General features: G+C 40.3%; 1 protein-coding gene across 2 annotated transcripts in view; it reads right to left on the bottom strand.

The window, feature by feature from the left end:
* Nucleotides 1-16,358, bottom strand: part of KLHDC1 (kelch domain containing 1) — a 66,145-nt gene that overhangs the window by 31,427 nt on the left and 18,360 nt on the right. For both annotated transcript variants that reach the window (XM_003831743.4, XM_063596195.1), the window contains exons 5-6: nucleotides 3,816-3,894; nucleotides 1,659-1,742 (exon numbers count right to left, since the gene is read on the bottom strand). In XM_003831743.4, the coding sequence (XP_003831791.1) occupies nucleotides 1,659-1,742; nucleotides 3,816-3,894 (163 nt within the window). The remainder of the gene's footprint in view (nucleotides 1-1,658; nucleotides 1,743-3,815; nucleotides 3,895-16,358) is intronic.

Raw genomic sequence — 16,358 nt, 5'->3', positions numbered from 1 at the left:
CCACTCTGTTCAATTCTGGTAAGCTTATCAGTCACAATAGCCTCCTGTTCCTAGCAATGAACATGTGACTCAAGACTGGCCAATCATCCCTTTGGCATCAGGAATTGCTGTAAAGGGTAGGAACATGCCCAAGTAGAGGCAGAGTCCTTTTCTTTCTTTCTTTTTTTTTTTTTGGTACAGACGGAGTCTCATTCTGTTGCCCAGGCTGGAGTGGTGCAGTGGCGCAATCTCCGCTCACTGCAACCTCCGCCTCCCAGGTTCAAGCAATTCTCCTGCCTCAGCCTCCCGAGTAGCTGGGACTACAGGCGCATGCCGCCACGCCCAGCTAATTTCCTTTGTATTTTTAGTAGAGACAGGGTTTCACCATGTTGCCCAGGTTGGTCTCGAACTTCTGAGCTCAGGCAATCTGCCCGCCTCGGCCTCCCAAAATGCTAGGATTACAGGCATGAGCCAGCAAGCCCAGCCCTTTTCTAAGACTAATATATAGACGTTGAGAGAGTACAATACAAATAACTGTGTGTGTAACCAGGACCATATTCCCTCCTAAATGAGCCAGTGTGTCTGCCATAGACGGAATGAAACAAGCACACAAAGAGAAGCAGAGAAAAGCAGACAGAAAGACAGAAAGTATTGTGAGGATGCTGAGTAACCTGCTCCGGTTCCTGAGGCTGTGGTCCCTGTGGCTCTTCCTTCTACTTTGTGTGCCATTCCAAAATGATTTCCAGCTACGTGAGAATTCATTATTGCTTAAACTAATTTGAATTTGTGTTTGGTCACTAACAAATGAAAGAATACTGATAATGTATTTTTTGTCATGCCATAATTGCATGTACCTCTGAATTCAAGGGTATATAAAACATGAGCTTTGTTATAAAAGGATTTTTTAAAATAGGCCTTTATTAAATCAGGGCATGACACTTGTCGGTAAAGAATGACGATGGCACCTCATTAAAAGACTTTTTTCTAGAAAACCTTAGCTGACATGGAGAAGAATATGCATTTTTTTGTTTTATTTATTTATTTTGAGAGATAGGGTTTCACTATGTTGCCCAGGCTAGAATGCAGTGGAGTGCAGTGGCTATTCACAGATGTGATTGTAGCACACTACAGCCTCAAACTCCTGGACTCAAGTGATCCTCCTGCCTCAGCCTCCTGAGTAGTTGGGACTACAAGTGCCATCTACGGTTCTGATGTTTTTCTTAATGCTATTAATGAAAGTACTCAAGAGAACTACTTGGTATGTGATTACAAACCTAATTACAAAAATCCAAATAACAGGCCGGGTGTGGTGACCTATAATGCCTGTAATCCGGGCACTTTGCAAGGCTAAGGTGGGTAGATAACTTGAGGTCAGGAGTTCCAGACCCGCGTGGCCAACATGGCAAAATTCCGTCTCTACTAAAAATACAAAAATTAGCCAGGCATGGTGGTCCACGCCTGTAGTCCCAGCTAGTCAGGAGGCTGAGGCAGGAGAACCACCTGAACCCGGGAGGTGGAGGTTGCAGTGAGCTGAGATTGTGCCACTGTACTCCAGCCTGGGCAACAGAGCAAGACTTTGTCTCAAAAACACAAAACAAAACAAAACAAAAACCAAAATCCACAATAAAAAATTTATTTTTAAATACAAATATATAAAGATGACTTTTTACCACACTTACTTTAATTTCTGGTTGAAACCAAGTCTGTGTCTTTGTGTCAAATATGTGGACATCATTATGCCATCCCCAGAATATCTGCTCTTCCTAAAAGAGAAATGTTTTAAATATCTCAAAGCTTTAATAATTTTTACATTATTATTACAGTTTTATCACATATTTACTGGTAAAATAACAGACACCTTACAAAAATAGAGTTAAGTGTTCATAGTCACAAAGCCAACGGATACACGGGTACCTCCCAAAGCGTGGTCCCCAGACCAGTAGCAGCACCACCTGGCAACTTTTCTTCTCATAGTATTGTTTGCAGTGAATCATAATTTTACTTGTTGACAATCTTTCAATTTTCTCTAAGGATTATCTTTTTTAAAATTGCAGAGGGTGGAATGATGTTTATATTTTAAAATCTGTTTTCCTCAAGTACATGCTCAGAACTCCTCATTTTTGCAGTTTATTACATTATTATTTTTACAGTTTTATCACATATTTACTGGTAAAATAACAGACACCTTACAAAAATAGAGTTAAGTGTTACCATAGTCACAAAGCCAATGGATACACGGGTACCTCCCAAAGCGTGGTCCCCAGACCAGTAGCAGCACTACCTGGCAACTTTTCTTCTCATAGTATTGTTTGCAGTGAATCATAATTTTACTTGTTGACAATCTTTCAATTTTCTCTAAGGATTATCTTTTTTAAAATTGCAGAGGGTGGAATGATGTTTACATTTTAAAATCTGTTTCCCTAAAGTACATGCTCAGAACTCCTCATTTTTGCTGTAATAAACTTTAGGGGGTGGGTCATGGTTCCTATTCTCAAAAACTTCCAATCACTTCTACTTCACCAAGCAATTTGTTCTTACAGATTAAACTTATGACCACTCTCTTCTTTATCTCCTAAGATATAAAATTCTTTGTCAGCAAAGAAAAGACTTAGCAGCTATACCATATTTAGCATCTCCCAGGGTGCTGAAATCCTCTATCACTACTCTAGATGATCTCTGTGCCAGTTTTATATTGTGTGTCAGAAAAACATCATTTATTTTTGTCAGGCCTTGTCAAGCAAGTAAAATAAGCTAAACAATTTACTTAGTTTAGAATCTATTTTTAAATTTTATTTAAATTGAAACAGGGTCTCGCCATGTTACCCAGGCTGGTCTCAAACTCCTTGGTACAAGTGATCCTTCTGCCTCAGCCTCCCTAGTAGCTGGGATTATAGAAATGTGCCACCACACCCAGCTCATTTAGAGTCTAAATGAAAAAAAAAAAAAAAACCATTTGTGTTCCAGAAACTTCAGGACATGATAATTAGCTTAGTAACTGTATTGTAGGAGAAAAAAATTGAGTTATTTCACTGATGAATAAAAATAACTAGATATAAATAGAAGTTATATTCCTGAAAATTCTCAGCAATACTTTAAGTAGCAAAGCTTTAATGATATGTCATTTTTAAAACTCAAAAACAACATAGAAACATGGGGAATTTTCAATAATACCCATACACAAAGCAATATACATGAAATGTGTGTGTGTGTATATATATATATACACACATATATATACATATATATATGTATTTACACTAATGTAGAATAATATACGCTAGTAGAAGGTAAAACTAATAAGACTGCATCTTGGTGGTAGGATCAATGGTTTTTTAAATTATCTGTTTAAAAATTTCATTTTTGTAATTCATGACTTCTTTCATTAATAATGATTTATTGTCTAATCAGTAAGAATAAGTAGAAAAATTAGTATCACTACCAACTGACTCTTATCTAGAGGCCAGTCTGACCTATGAATAATTCTAGTGGACATATCTAAAAAGAGGTGTATGTCAACAATAGCTATTGCGGTTAAATATGAACATAATTTTTCCAAGTTGTGCTAAAGCCTCTACCTGTCTAACAGAAGCAGGTATCTGTGATTAACGATATAAGAAAAGAAATTACTCTGCCAATAGCCATGAAGGCTAATACCACTAGAGAGATACCTTTTGCCAAATGGATCCAAATGTTAAAGAGAGAAAACACATTTTTTTCATAGTGTCAATTACGACAAATTGGTAGCTCCAAAAATGAGAAAGACTAGACTCATTATTTCTAAGATGTTAAGGCTATACTGACTTGGAGGAAAATGTAAACAGTGATTACTATCTTACCCAAGATGCATCATGAACATCAAAACAGTCTTGGAGTTCACTGTGTCTCCTACACCCATAACCACCAAAATATATTAGTCTGAAAAACAAATACGAAATGACACACTTTAGGAATTCTGTTTCCAGTTTGTTCATAGAAAGCTGAAAAAGATCCTCTCACCTTAACAACCCAAACACAAAATCACAGTTTAAAAAGAATAAAGAGCTGAGGGAACAAAGAGACCTAAATAAACCAATTCCAGAAAGTGATGAGCTCTCAATGGGAAAGAAGAGACCCATAGCTGCTTTCATCCCTTGTGTAACAGCAAGAGGAAGAATCCAGCACATACAGGGCTTGTAAGAAGAAACTACCCAAATTTTTAACAGCTACATTTATATTGGCATGGCAAATTAGATTTTTTTAAATTTATTTTTTGAGACATGGTTTCCCTCTGTCACCCAGGCTGGAGTGCAGTGGCATGAACATGATCTCAGCTCACTGCAACCTCCACCTCCCGGGCTCAAGCAGTCCTCCTGCCTCAGACCTCTGAGTAGCTGTGACTACAGGTGCGTGCCACCGTGCCTGGCTAATTTTTGTATTTTTGTAGAGATGGGGTTTCACCATATTGCCCAAGCTGGTCTTGAACTCTTGGGGTCAAGTTATCCTCCTATCCTGGCCTCCCAAAGTGCTGGGATTACAGGCGCGATATGGTTTGGCTGTGTCCCTACCCAAATTTCATCTTGAATTCCCATGTGCTGTGGGAGGGACCCAATGGGAGGTAATTGAATCATGAGGACAGGTCTTTCCCTGACCTCATGATAGTGATTAAGTGTCATGAGATCTCATGGTTTTCTCTTCTTTTTTTTTTTTTTGAGACAGAGTCTCACTCTTGTTGCCCAGGCTGGAGTGCAGTGGCGTGATCTCTGCTCAAGGCAACCTCTGCCTCCCGGGTTCGAGGGAATCTCCTGCCTCAGCCTCCTGAGTAGCTGGGATTACAGGCGCCTGCCACCATGCCTGGCTAGTTTTTGTATTCTTAGTAGAGACAGGGTTTCACCATGTTGGCCAGGCTGGTCTTGAACTCCTGACCTCAAGTGATCTGCCCACCTCGGCCTCCCAAAGTGCTGGGATAACAGGCGTGAGCCACTGCACCCGCTGATATGATGGTTTTCAAAAGGGGAGCTTCCCTCCACAAGCTCTCTTCTCTTATCTGTTGCCATGTGAGACTTGCTTTTCACTTTCTGCCATAATTGTGAGGCCTCCCCAGCCACATGGAACTGTAAGTCCAATAAACCTCTTTCTCTTGTAAATTGCCCAGTCTTTGTCATTATCAGCAGTGTGAAAAAGGCGTAATACAAGGCTTGAGCCATGGCGCCTGGCCCCAAATTAGCATCTTTAGAAACCCAGCCTCAAAGACTTGGAATCAACCCAAATGTCCATCAATGATAGACTGAATTAAGAAAATGTGGCACATACACACCATGGAATACTATGCAGCCATAAAAAAGGATGAGTCCATGTCCTTTGTAGGGACATGGATGAAGCTGGAAACCATCCTTCTCAGCAAACTATCACAGGGACAAAAAACCAAACACCGCATGTTCTCACTCATAGGTGGGAATTGAACAATGAGAACACTTGGACACAGGAAGGGGAATATCACACACCAGGGCCTGTCATGGGGTGGGGGATAGCCTTAGGAGATATACCTAATGTAAATGATGTGTTAATGGGTGCAGCACACCAACATGGCACATGTATACATATGTAACAAACCTGCACGTTGTGCACATGTACCCTAGAACTTAAAGTATAATAATAACAAAAAAAAGGAAACCCAGCCATAGACGGAATTTAACCTACTCCTTAACTCTTTCGCATAATCTTCAGGGAGGGATCAGGGTCAGTCACCAACAGCTGGAGGCAGAGGAGAGCTGAGAAAATCCCCTTTAGGCAATCTGAGCTTTGGACTACTAAAGTTTGTGACGCAAACAGGAGATCTGAAAGAAACACCTCAGGGGCATGCCAAACATTTACACCCTATAGAGTACCTGCCCTCCAAAGGCCAGGGGAGGAGATGCAAAGCTGAAAGAGGTCTTCCAGGGTGCAGAAAGCATAAAGTGGGATCAGAGAGCAAAGAGAACTCCCTCGTGGCCAATGACCTACCAACTGGACTATAAAACATGGAGAGATCTCCCACAGTTCTGAGAGGTAGGAACGCAGCTGTGAAGCACAGCTGCAAATCTCTAGAAAATCTCAGTGTTCAAATAGGGGGCCCTAGTAAAGGAAAGTACTGTCCCAAAACATTTGAAGCCAGAGGTAAAACTCAATCAAACTAAAGCTACAACAAAGCCCAAATACAAATCACCTACGAATTAGACTGACTCAACTCTTACTCTAGCAACTTAAAAAAGAAGAAAGGGCATGTCACTTTCTGAAGATAAATATAATTTATTCCAATCTTTACTGTTCTTTCAGACAGAAGATCTGGCATATAATTTAAAAACTACAGGGAGGCTGAGGCAGGCGGATTGCTTGAGGGCAGGAGTTTGAGATCAGCCTGGGCAACATAAGGAGACCTGTCTCCACAAGAAATAAAATTTAAAAAAAAAGGAAAGAAAGGTGTGGCGGTGCATACCTGTAGTCTCAGCTACTCAGGTGGCTGAGGTGGGAAGATTGCTTGAACTCAGAGTTCAAGGTTGTACTGAGTTATGATTACACCACTGCACTCCAGCCTGAGTGAGATTGAGACCTTGTCTTAAAAAAATAAAAATGACAAAATACACAAAAGGCACAAAAAAGTGGCCCATGATGATGAGAGAAAAGACTTAATATAAACAGACTCAGAGGTGGTCTAGACAATGGAATTATCAGACAGGGCCTTTTAAAAAACTATGATGAGGATACTAATAGCAGAAAGATGTGGACAACATGCAGGAATAAATGGGTAATTTCAGCAAAGAGATAGAACCATAAAAAAGAACTAAATGGAAATGCTAAAAATAGAAAATAATATGTCAGAACTAAAGAATTCATTATATAGGTTAAACAGCAAACTTAAAAAAAAAAATTTCCTTCCTGGAACTTGGTAATTAACAGCAAACTTGACACAGCAATGGAAAACATCAGTAAACTTGAAGACAAGTCAATAGATTCACAAAAAATATCCAAATTAAAACATAAAGAAAAGGAAAGAATGGGAAGAAAAGAAATAGGTAGCCAAAGCTTTGTGGAACAGTATCAAAATGGCCTAACATGCATGTAATGGGAGTCACAGAAGGGGAGACAAAGAAAGATGGAGAAGAAATATTTGATAATATAATTACTGAGAAACTGATGGAAGCTATCAACCTACAAACCCAAGAAGCTCAGCACACTCCAAGTAAGATAAATACAAAGGAACTACACACCAATGCATATTTAATCAAATTATTTAAGGGCAAAAATATAGAACAGATAAAGAAAAAAAAAAGACACATACAGAGAAACAAAAACACAAATGAGAGTAAATTTGTCACAAAAAAGATGGAGGCCAGACTGGGCACAGTGGGTCACACCTGCAATACCAGCAATGTGGTAGGTTGAGGCAGGAGGAGTGCTTGAACCCAGGAGTTTCAGGTCTGCCTGGGCAACATAGTGAGATCCCCATCCCTACAAAAAATTTTAAAAGGCTGAGCGCTGTGGCTCACGCCTGTAATCCCAGCACTTTGGGATGCCAAGGCAGGCGGATCACCTGAGGTCAGGAGTTTGAGATGAGCCCGACCAACATGGAGAAACCCCATCTGTACTAAAAATACAAAATTAGCCGGGTTTGGTGGCGCATGCCTGTAATCCCAGCTACACAGGAGGCTGAGGCAGTAGAATTGCTTGAACCCAGGAGGTGGAGGTTGTGGTGAGCCAAGATCGCGTGCCACTGCACTCCAGCCTGGGTGACAGAGCGAGACACTGTCTCAAAAAAAAAAAAAAAAAAAGAGCTTGGTGTGGTGGCATGCACTTGTAGTCCTAGCTACTTGAGAGGAGGAAGGAGGAACGCTTGAGCCCAGGAGTTTGAGGCTGCAGTGAGCCATGACTGCATTAATGCACTTCAGCCTGGGTGGGTGATGGAGTGAGACCATCTCTATAACAAAATAATAATAATAATAAATAAAGGAAAGAAATAAAAAGTAAGAAAGGAAGGGAAGAAAAAAGAGAAAGAAAAATGGAGGCCAAAAAGCAATGTAATAAAACCTGTAGGCTGGGCACGGTGGCTCACGCCTGTAATCCCAGCACTTTGGGAGGCCGAGTGGATCACGAGGTCAGGAGTTCAAGACCAGCCTGGCCAACATAGTGAAACCCTGTCTCTACAAAAAATAAAAAATAAAAATAAATCAGCTGAGCATGGTAGTGCATGTCTGTAGTCCCAGCTACTCAGGAGGCTAAGGCAGGAGCATCACTTGAACCCGGGAGGAAGAGGTTGTGGTGAGCTGAGATCACTGCACTTCAGCCTGGACAACAGAGCGAGACTCTGTCTCAAAAAAAATATATAAATAAAAATAAATAAATAAATAAATAAATAAAACCTGTAAAGTGCTGAAAGAAAAAAAAATCCTGTCAACCCAAATGGTCAAAGAAATCATAACGGAAATTAGAAATTACCTTGAGATAAATGAAAATAAAAACATAACAAAACTTACGAGATGCAGCGAAGGCAGGGCTCAGAGGGAAATTTATAGCTGTAAATGCCTACATTAAAAATAAAATCTCAAATCCATAACATAACTGTACAAGTTAAGGAATTAGACAAGAACAAACTAAATTTACAGAGGGCAGAAGGAAGAAAATGATAAAGGTTGGAGGCGAAATAAAATAGTGAATAGAAAAACAATCAAGAAAAACAACAGGCTGGGCGGGGTGGCTCATGGCTGTAATCCCAGCACTTTTGAGAGGTCAAGGCAGGCTGATCACTTGAGGTTAGGAGTTAGAGACCAGTTTGGCCAACATGGTGAAACTCCGTCTCTACTAAAAATACAAAAAAAAGTAGGTGGGTATAGTGGCAGGCGGCTGTAATCCCAGATACTTGGGAGGCTGAGGCAGGAGAATCACTTGAACCCAGGAAGCAGTGAGCTAGGATCGCGCCACTGCACTCCAACCTGGGCAACAAAGTGAACAGAGTGAGACTACGACTCAAAAAAAAAAAAAAAAAAAAAAAGAAAGAAAGAAAAGAAAAAGAAAAACAACAAAACAAAAGTTGATTCTTTGAAAAGATCAACAAAATTGACAAATGCTTAGACAGCTGCACTAAGAAAAAAGAGAGCAGATTCAAATTACTAAAATCAGAAGTGAGGAAGAAATATTACTACTGATACTACAGAATAAAAAGGATGACAAAAGAATACTATGCTGGGCATGCTGGTTCACACCTGTAATCCCAGCACTTTGGGAGGTGGAGGTAAGCAAATTGCCTGAGTCCAGGAGTTCAAGACCAGCCTGGCCAACATGGTGAAACCTTGTCTCTAAAAGTACAAAAAAAATTAGCTGTGCCTGGTGGTGTGCACCTGTAGTCCCGGCTGCTTGGGAGGCTGAGGTGGGAGAATCACCTGAGCTTAGGAGGTAGAGGCTGCAGTGAACCAAGACAGTGCCACTACACTCCTGCCTGGGCAAAGGTGAGACCCTGTCTCAAAAACAAACAAACAACAACAACAAAACCACCAGAATACCATGAAGAAGGGTATATCAACAAGTTGGATAACTTAGATGAAATGGAAAACTTCCTGGAAAGACCCACACCCTCAATGCTGGGCACAGTGGTTCATGCCTGTAATCCTAGCAATTTGGGAGGCTGCGGTGGAAGGATCACTTGAAGCCAAGAGTCTGAGACCAGCCTGGCAACATAATGAGACCCTATCCCTACAAATAATAAAAATCTTAGTCAGGGATGGTGGCACGTGCCTGTAGTCCCAGCTACTCAGGAGGCTGAGGTGGAAGGACTGCTTGAGGGTCCAAGGAGTTCAAAGCTGCAGTAAGCCATGATAGCACCACTGCACTCCAGCCTGGGTAACAAAGAAAGACCCTGACTCTTATAAAAACAAAAATAAATTATATCTCAAGAAAAAATAGAAAATCTGAATAAACCTATAACAAGTAAGATGATTGAATCAGTAATCAAAACGCTCCCAAGAAAGAAAAGCCCAAGAATGGCTTCACTGGCGAATTCTACCAAATATTTAAAAAAGAATTAACACCAATCCCACTCAAACTCTTCCAAAAAAAAAGTGAGGAGGGAATACTTCCTAAATTAGTTTGAGGCTAGCATTACCCTGATACCAAAGCAAGACAAATAAAATACAATTAAATATATCTGATAAGGGATCAACACCCAGAATACATAAAGTACTACTGTAACGTAACATCAAAAAGACAGACGACTCATTTTTTTTTAAATGGGTAAAGGATTTGAATAGACATTTCTCCAAAGAAGATGTACAAATGTCCAATAAGCCAACATCATTAGTCATTAGGAAAATACAAATCAAAACCACAATGAAATACCATTTCACATCTGCTAGTATAACTATTATTAAAAACACACATACACACACACCCAAAATAAGCATAGGTGAGGATGTGGCAAAACTGGAACCCTTGTTCCTTGCTGGTGGGAATATAAAATGGTATAGTCACTATGGAAAATAGTTGGTGGTTCCTCAAAAACTTAAACATAGACTCACCAAATGACCCAACAGTTCTATTCTTAACGTATATACTCAAAGAATTGAAAACTGAATCACACAAAGTTATATGCCACATTGATAGCAGCATTATTCACAAATAGCGAAAAGGTAGACACAACCCAAGCATCTACCAACATATAAATGGCTAACCAACATGCGGTATATACATACAGTGGAATATTACTCAGCCATAAAAAGGAATGATATATGCTACAACATAATGCACCTTGAAAACGTTATGTTAAGTGAAATAAGGCAGACAAAAAGAACAAACATTTTATGATTCAATTTTTATGAAATACCTATTATCTGCTTATTCATAAATTATTATAGACAGAAAGATTAGAGGTCACCAGGGGTTGGAAAGAAGGGAGAATGGGGAGATATGGCTTAATGGGCACAGAGTTTCTGTTTGGAGTAATTAAAAAGTTTGGAAGTAGGTACTGGTGATGGTTGCACAACATTATGAAGGTAATTAATGCCACTGAATTGTATACTTAATATAGTTAAAATGAAAAATTTTATGTTTTATGTATTTACCACAACCTTTCAAAAAGGTATAGCAAGCCGGGCGTGGTATCTCATGCCTGTAATCCCAGCACTTTGGGAGGCTGAGGTGCGCGGATCACCTGAGGTCAGGAGTTTGAGACAAGCCTGGCCAACATGGTGAAACCCCGCCTCTACTAAAAATACAAAAATTATCTGGGCATGGTTGCAGGCACCTGTAACCCCAGCTACTCGGGAGGCTGAAGCAGGAGAATCCCTTGAACCAGGGAGGTGGAGGTTGCAGTGAGTGGAGACCACGCCATTGCACTCCAGCTTGGGCAACAAGAGTGAGACTCTGTCTCAAAAAAAAAAAAGCATAGCAAAAGGTAAGTCTCCCTCCTACTCTCAGTCACTTAATTCCCTTGCCTAGGGCAATCACTGTTACTGGTTTCTTTTACATACTAACAACAACAAAAAACCTTTAAAGGTCCAAAAATACTTTATAGGGTAGATTAACCTGGAAAAACAAAGGCAGAAAACCATAGTGGTTTATAGAAACACATGTCATTGCCATAAGCATTCAAAGATACTCCCTTTATACAAGCCTATGCTAGGTTCAGAGACAGAGTTCAGTCCTATGTTTGCCTCTAGCCCTTAAAATGCTTTTTGCAAACCAAAATGACAAAAAATTAAGTGTAACCAGGAGGCAAATCAACAAAGCTATCAATTACTCCTCCTAAAAAATTCTGTATATACCTGTGAACGAAATTCAACAATATGTTGAAATACTCGTTACAACCATGTAAGATTTATATCAGAAACACGAGTATATCATATTAGAAAATATTTAATGACATCAGTATTTAAATGAGAAAACAAACCTCAAACGACTTCAAAAGAAAAAGTATTGAATAAAAATCAATATTCATTGCTCATAAACATCTAGGTTTAAAAGGTAAGGCTATGTTTTATCTTTTATTATATATATATATATATATATATATTTTTTTTTTTTTTTTTTTTTGAGACAGAGTCTTGTCACCCAGGCTGGAGTGCAATGGCACAACCTCAGATCACTGCAACCTCCACCTCCCAGGTTCAAGCAATTCTCCCGCCTCAGCCTCCTAAGTAGGTGGAACTACAGGTACCTGCCACTGCACCCAGCTAATTTTTGTATTTTTAGTAGAGACGGGGTTTCACTATGTCAGCCAGGCTGGTCTCAAACTCCTGACCTCAAGTAATCCGCCCGCCTTGGCCTCCCAAAGTGCTGGGCTTACAGGCGTGAGCCACCACATCCGGCCTATATTTTATATATACTTTTATATGTACTTAATATAATATACTTAATATAATAAAGTAGGCCAGGCACGGTGGCTCACATCTGTAATCCCAGCACTTTGGGAGGCTGAGGCGGTCAGATCATGAGGTCAAGAGATCAAAACCATCCTTGCCAACATGGTGAAACCCCATCTGTACTAAAAATACAAAAATTAGCGGGGTGTGGTGGTGCGTGCCTGTAATCCCAGCTACTCGGGAGGCTGAGGCAGGAGAATAGCTTGAACCAGGGAGTCAGAGGTTGCAGTGAGCCGAGATCATGCCACTGCACTCCAGCCTGGGTGACAGAATGAGACTCTGTCTCAGAAAAAAAAAATAATAAAGTAAAATATATATGAATATATATACACTTAATATAATAAAGTATGTATAATACAAAAAACATATATAATATATATTAAGTATATATGTATATATAAAATATAAAATAGATAAAAATAAGTTTCCATATATATGGAAATAAAGTATATATATAATTTCCATATATATGAAAATAAAGTATATATGTAATTTCCATATATATGGAAATAAAGTATATATAAATATATATTAAGTATACATGTAAAAGTATATATAATATATAAATAGACATATTTTATATTATATATACTATGTGTTAAGTATATGCTAAAGTATATGTTATATAACATATACCATACATTTATAGTATAGTATAGTATAGTATATGAGTCAGAGTATTTGAGTCAAATAATATACTATGCATGAGTATATGAGTCAAATACTATACTATACATATCCTCCTGCCTCAGCCTCCCAAGTAGCTAGGACCACAGGTGCATAGCATGCCACCACACCTGGGTATTTTTTTTTCTTACTTTTTGTAGAGATGAGGTCTCACTGTGTTGCCCAGGCTGATCTCAAACCCCTGTCCTCAAGGGATCCTCCAGCCTTGACCTCCCAAAGTACTGGGATTACAGGCATGAGCCACCACAACCAGCCTAGAATTTTTTTCGTTTTTGAGACAGAGTCGCGCTCTGTTACCCAGGCTCGAGTGCAATGGCGCGATCTCGGCTCACTGCAACCTCCACCTCCTGGGTTCAAGCCATTGTTCTGCCTCATCCTCCCAACTAGCTGGGATTACAGGTGCCTGCCACCACGCCTGGCTAATTTTTTGTATTTTTAGTAGAGACAGGGTTTCACTATGTTGGCCAGGCTGGTCTCGAACTTCTGACCGTGTGATCTGCCCGCCTCGGCCTCCCAAAGTGCTGGGATTACAGGTGTGAGCCCCCACGCCCAGCCCAGCCTAGATTTTTAAACTTTATTTAAAACATATTTATATATTCTAGCTGAGCACAGTGTCTTACATCTATAGTCCCAGCACTTTGGCAGGCCAAGGCGGGTGGATCACTTAAAGCCAGGAGTTCAAGACCAGCCTGGCCAACATGGTGAAACCCTGTCTCTACTAAAAATACAAAAGTTAGCCAGGTGTGGTGGCGTGCACCTGTAATCCCAGCTACTTGGGAGGCATGAGAATTGTTTGAACCCAGGAAGCGGAGGTTACAGTGAGCCAAGATCGTGCCACTGCGCTCCAGCCTCGGCGACAGAGTGAGACTCTGTCTCAGGAAAAAAAAAAAATAATAATAATAATAATAAATAAATATATATATATATATATATATATATATATATATATATATATATACCTCCTGCCTCAGCCACCTGAGTAGCTGTGACCACAGGCGTGCGCCACCACACCTGGTTAACGATTTGTCTTTTTAGTAAAGATGGGGTTTTGTCATGTTGGCCATGCTGGTCTCGAACTTCTGGCCCCAAGCGATCCTCTTACCTCAGCCTCCCAAAATGCTGGGATTATAGGCAAGAGCCACTAGGGCAGGCCGACATCAAATATTTCAAATCCATGATTTTAAAATGGTAATTTAAAACCTTACTGACCACTTTGAAGGATACTAGAGAAATGACTCAATTGATTCTAAAGGCGAAAGAATCAAGCATTTATCCTGATTTTCCTATACAAACAGTACCTTAGGGTTAATAAACAGTTAAAGAAAGTTTATTTTTATAGAAGTATTCCACTAATAAATTAAGAACAAATAATAGAATTAGAATATCATCACTTTGCATCTTCTTGTACAAAACTGGATCTAGGCAGCAATCATCGGTGCTTGCTAACATACAGAGACAACCAAACATTATGTGCCTACTAATGTCTAAAAATAGTTAGCTATGGGCTGGGCGCCGTAGCTCATGCCTGTAATCCCAGCACTTTGGGAGGCTGAGGCGGGCGGATCACGAGGTCAGGAGATCGAGACCACCCTGGCTAACACGGTGAAACCCTGTCTCTACTAAAGATACAAAAAAAAATTACCCGGGTGTGGTGGCGGGAGCCCGTAGTTCCAGCTACTCGGGAGGCTGAGGCAGGAGAATGGCGTGAACCTGGGAGGCAGAGCTTGCAGTGAGCTGAGATCGCGCCACTGCATTCCAGGCTGGGTGACAGAGCAGGACTCCATTTCAAAAAAAAAAAAAAAAAAGTAAGCTATGGGCCGGGCATGGTGGCTCACGCCTGTAATCCCAGCACTTTCGGAGGCCAAGGTGGGTGGATCACCTGAGGTCAGGAGTTCAAGGCCAGGCTGACCAACAAGGTGAAACCCTGTCTCTACTGAACAACACAAAAATTAATCCGGGTGTGGCCGCTCATGCCTGTAATCCCAGCACTTTGGGAGGTGGAGGCAGGTGGATCACAAGATCAAAAGTTTGAGACTAGCCTGGCCAATATAGTGAAACCTCGTCTCTACTAAAGATATAAAAAGAACTAGCCAGGCATGGTGGCACATGCCTGTAGTCCCAGCTACTCGGGAGGCTGAGGCAGGAGAATCACTTGAACCCAGAAGGCGGAGGTTGCAGTGAGCCGAGATTCCACCACTGCACTTCATCCTGGGCAATAGAGGGAGACTCCGTCTCAAAAAAAAAAAAAAAAAAAAAAAAAAATCTATGAAGTACTTTTTATTTGCTCCCAAACCAACAACCAACACAAGAACATGAATTTGCTTAACTTTCTAGATCTAACTACCAATTTACAGAAAATAGAAGGTGTAGATGAATATGTTAAATGGTATCACAGAGATACAACCAACACAGTGCAGACTATTGGGATTCTATAGCCAAATGACATGGTTTCTTTATCAAATAAATTTCAAGAACAAAACAACAAAAAAGACCAAAAGGAAATCTCTAGAATAAAAGCAACTATATATATGGAAGACATATTGGTTGGGTGCAGTGGCTCATGCCCGTAATCCCAGCACGTTGGGAGGCTGAAGCGGGTGGATCACGAGGTCAGGAGATCGAGACCATCCTGGCTAACATGGTGAAACCCAGTCTCTACTAAAAATACAAAAAAATTAACCAGGCATGGTGGTATGCACCTGTCGTCCCAGCTACTCGGGAGGCTGAGGCAGGAGAATTGCTTGAACTTGGGAGGCAGAGGTTACAGTGAGCCGAGATGGCACCACTGCATTCCAGCCTGGGTGACAGAGTGAGATTCTGCCTCAAAAAAAAAAAAAAAAAAAAGAAAAGAAAAAGAAAGAAGAAAAAAGAGACATATAAATCGATTATAACGTATAGACCTTATCTAGTCCCCTACTGAACAAATTGTTTAAAAACATTTAAGAGACAAACAAGCAAATCTGAAAACTGGAAATTGAATAGTGAATGATATTTTAAAACACAAATAAAATTTAATAATTAGCAATGAAGAAAACCCTTAAAACAAAAATATAAGAACTCAAATAACAGAGTTGATGGCCAGAAAATATGAGGAGCTGAAACAGAATTGTTAGAAATTAGGAAAGAAGGCCAGGCGCAGTGGCTCACACATGTAATCCCAGCACTTTGGAAGACTGAGGCAGGCAAATCACAAGGTCAGGAGTTCGAGGCCAGCCTGGCCAACATGGCGAAACCCCATCTCTACTAAAAATACAAAAATTAGGGCCAGGTGCAGTGGCTCACGCTTGTAATCCCAGCACTTTGGGAGGCCGAGGTGGGCGGATCACAAGC

This window comes from Pan paniscus, chromosome 15 (genome assembly GCF_029289425.2).
Source record: "Pan paniscus chromosome 15, NHGRI_mPanPan1-v2.0_pri, whole genome shotgun sequence".
Classification (NCBI taxonomy): Eukaryota; Metazoa; Chordata; class Mammalia; order Primates; family Hominidae; genus Pan; species Pan paniscus.
Note: the sequence above shows the minus strand (reverse complement) of the source record. Positions and strands in the feature narration are given on the sequence as shown.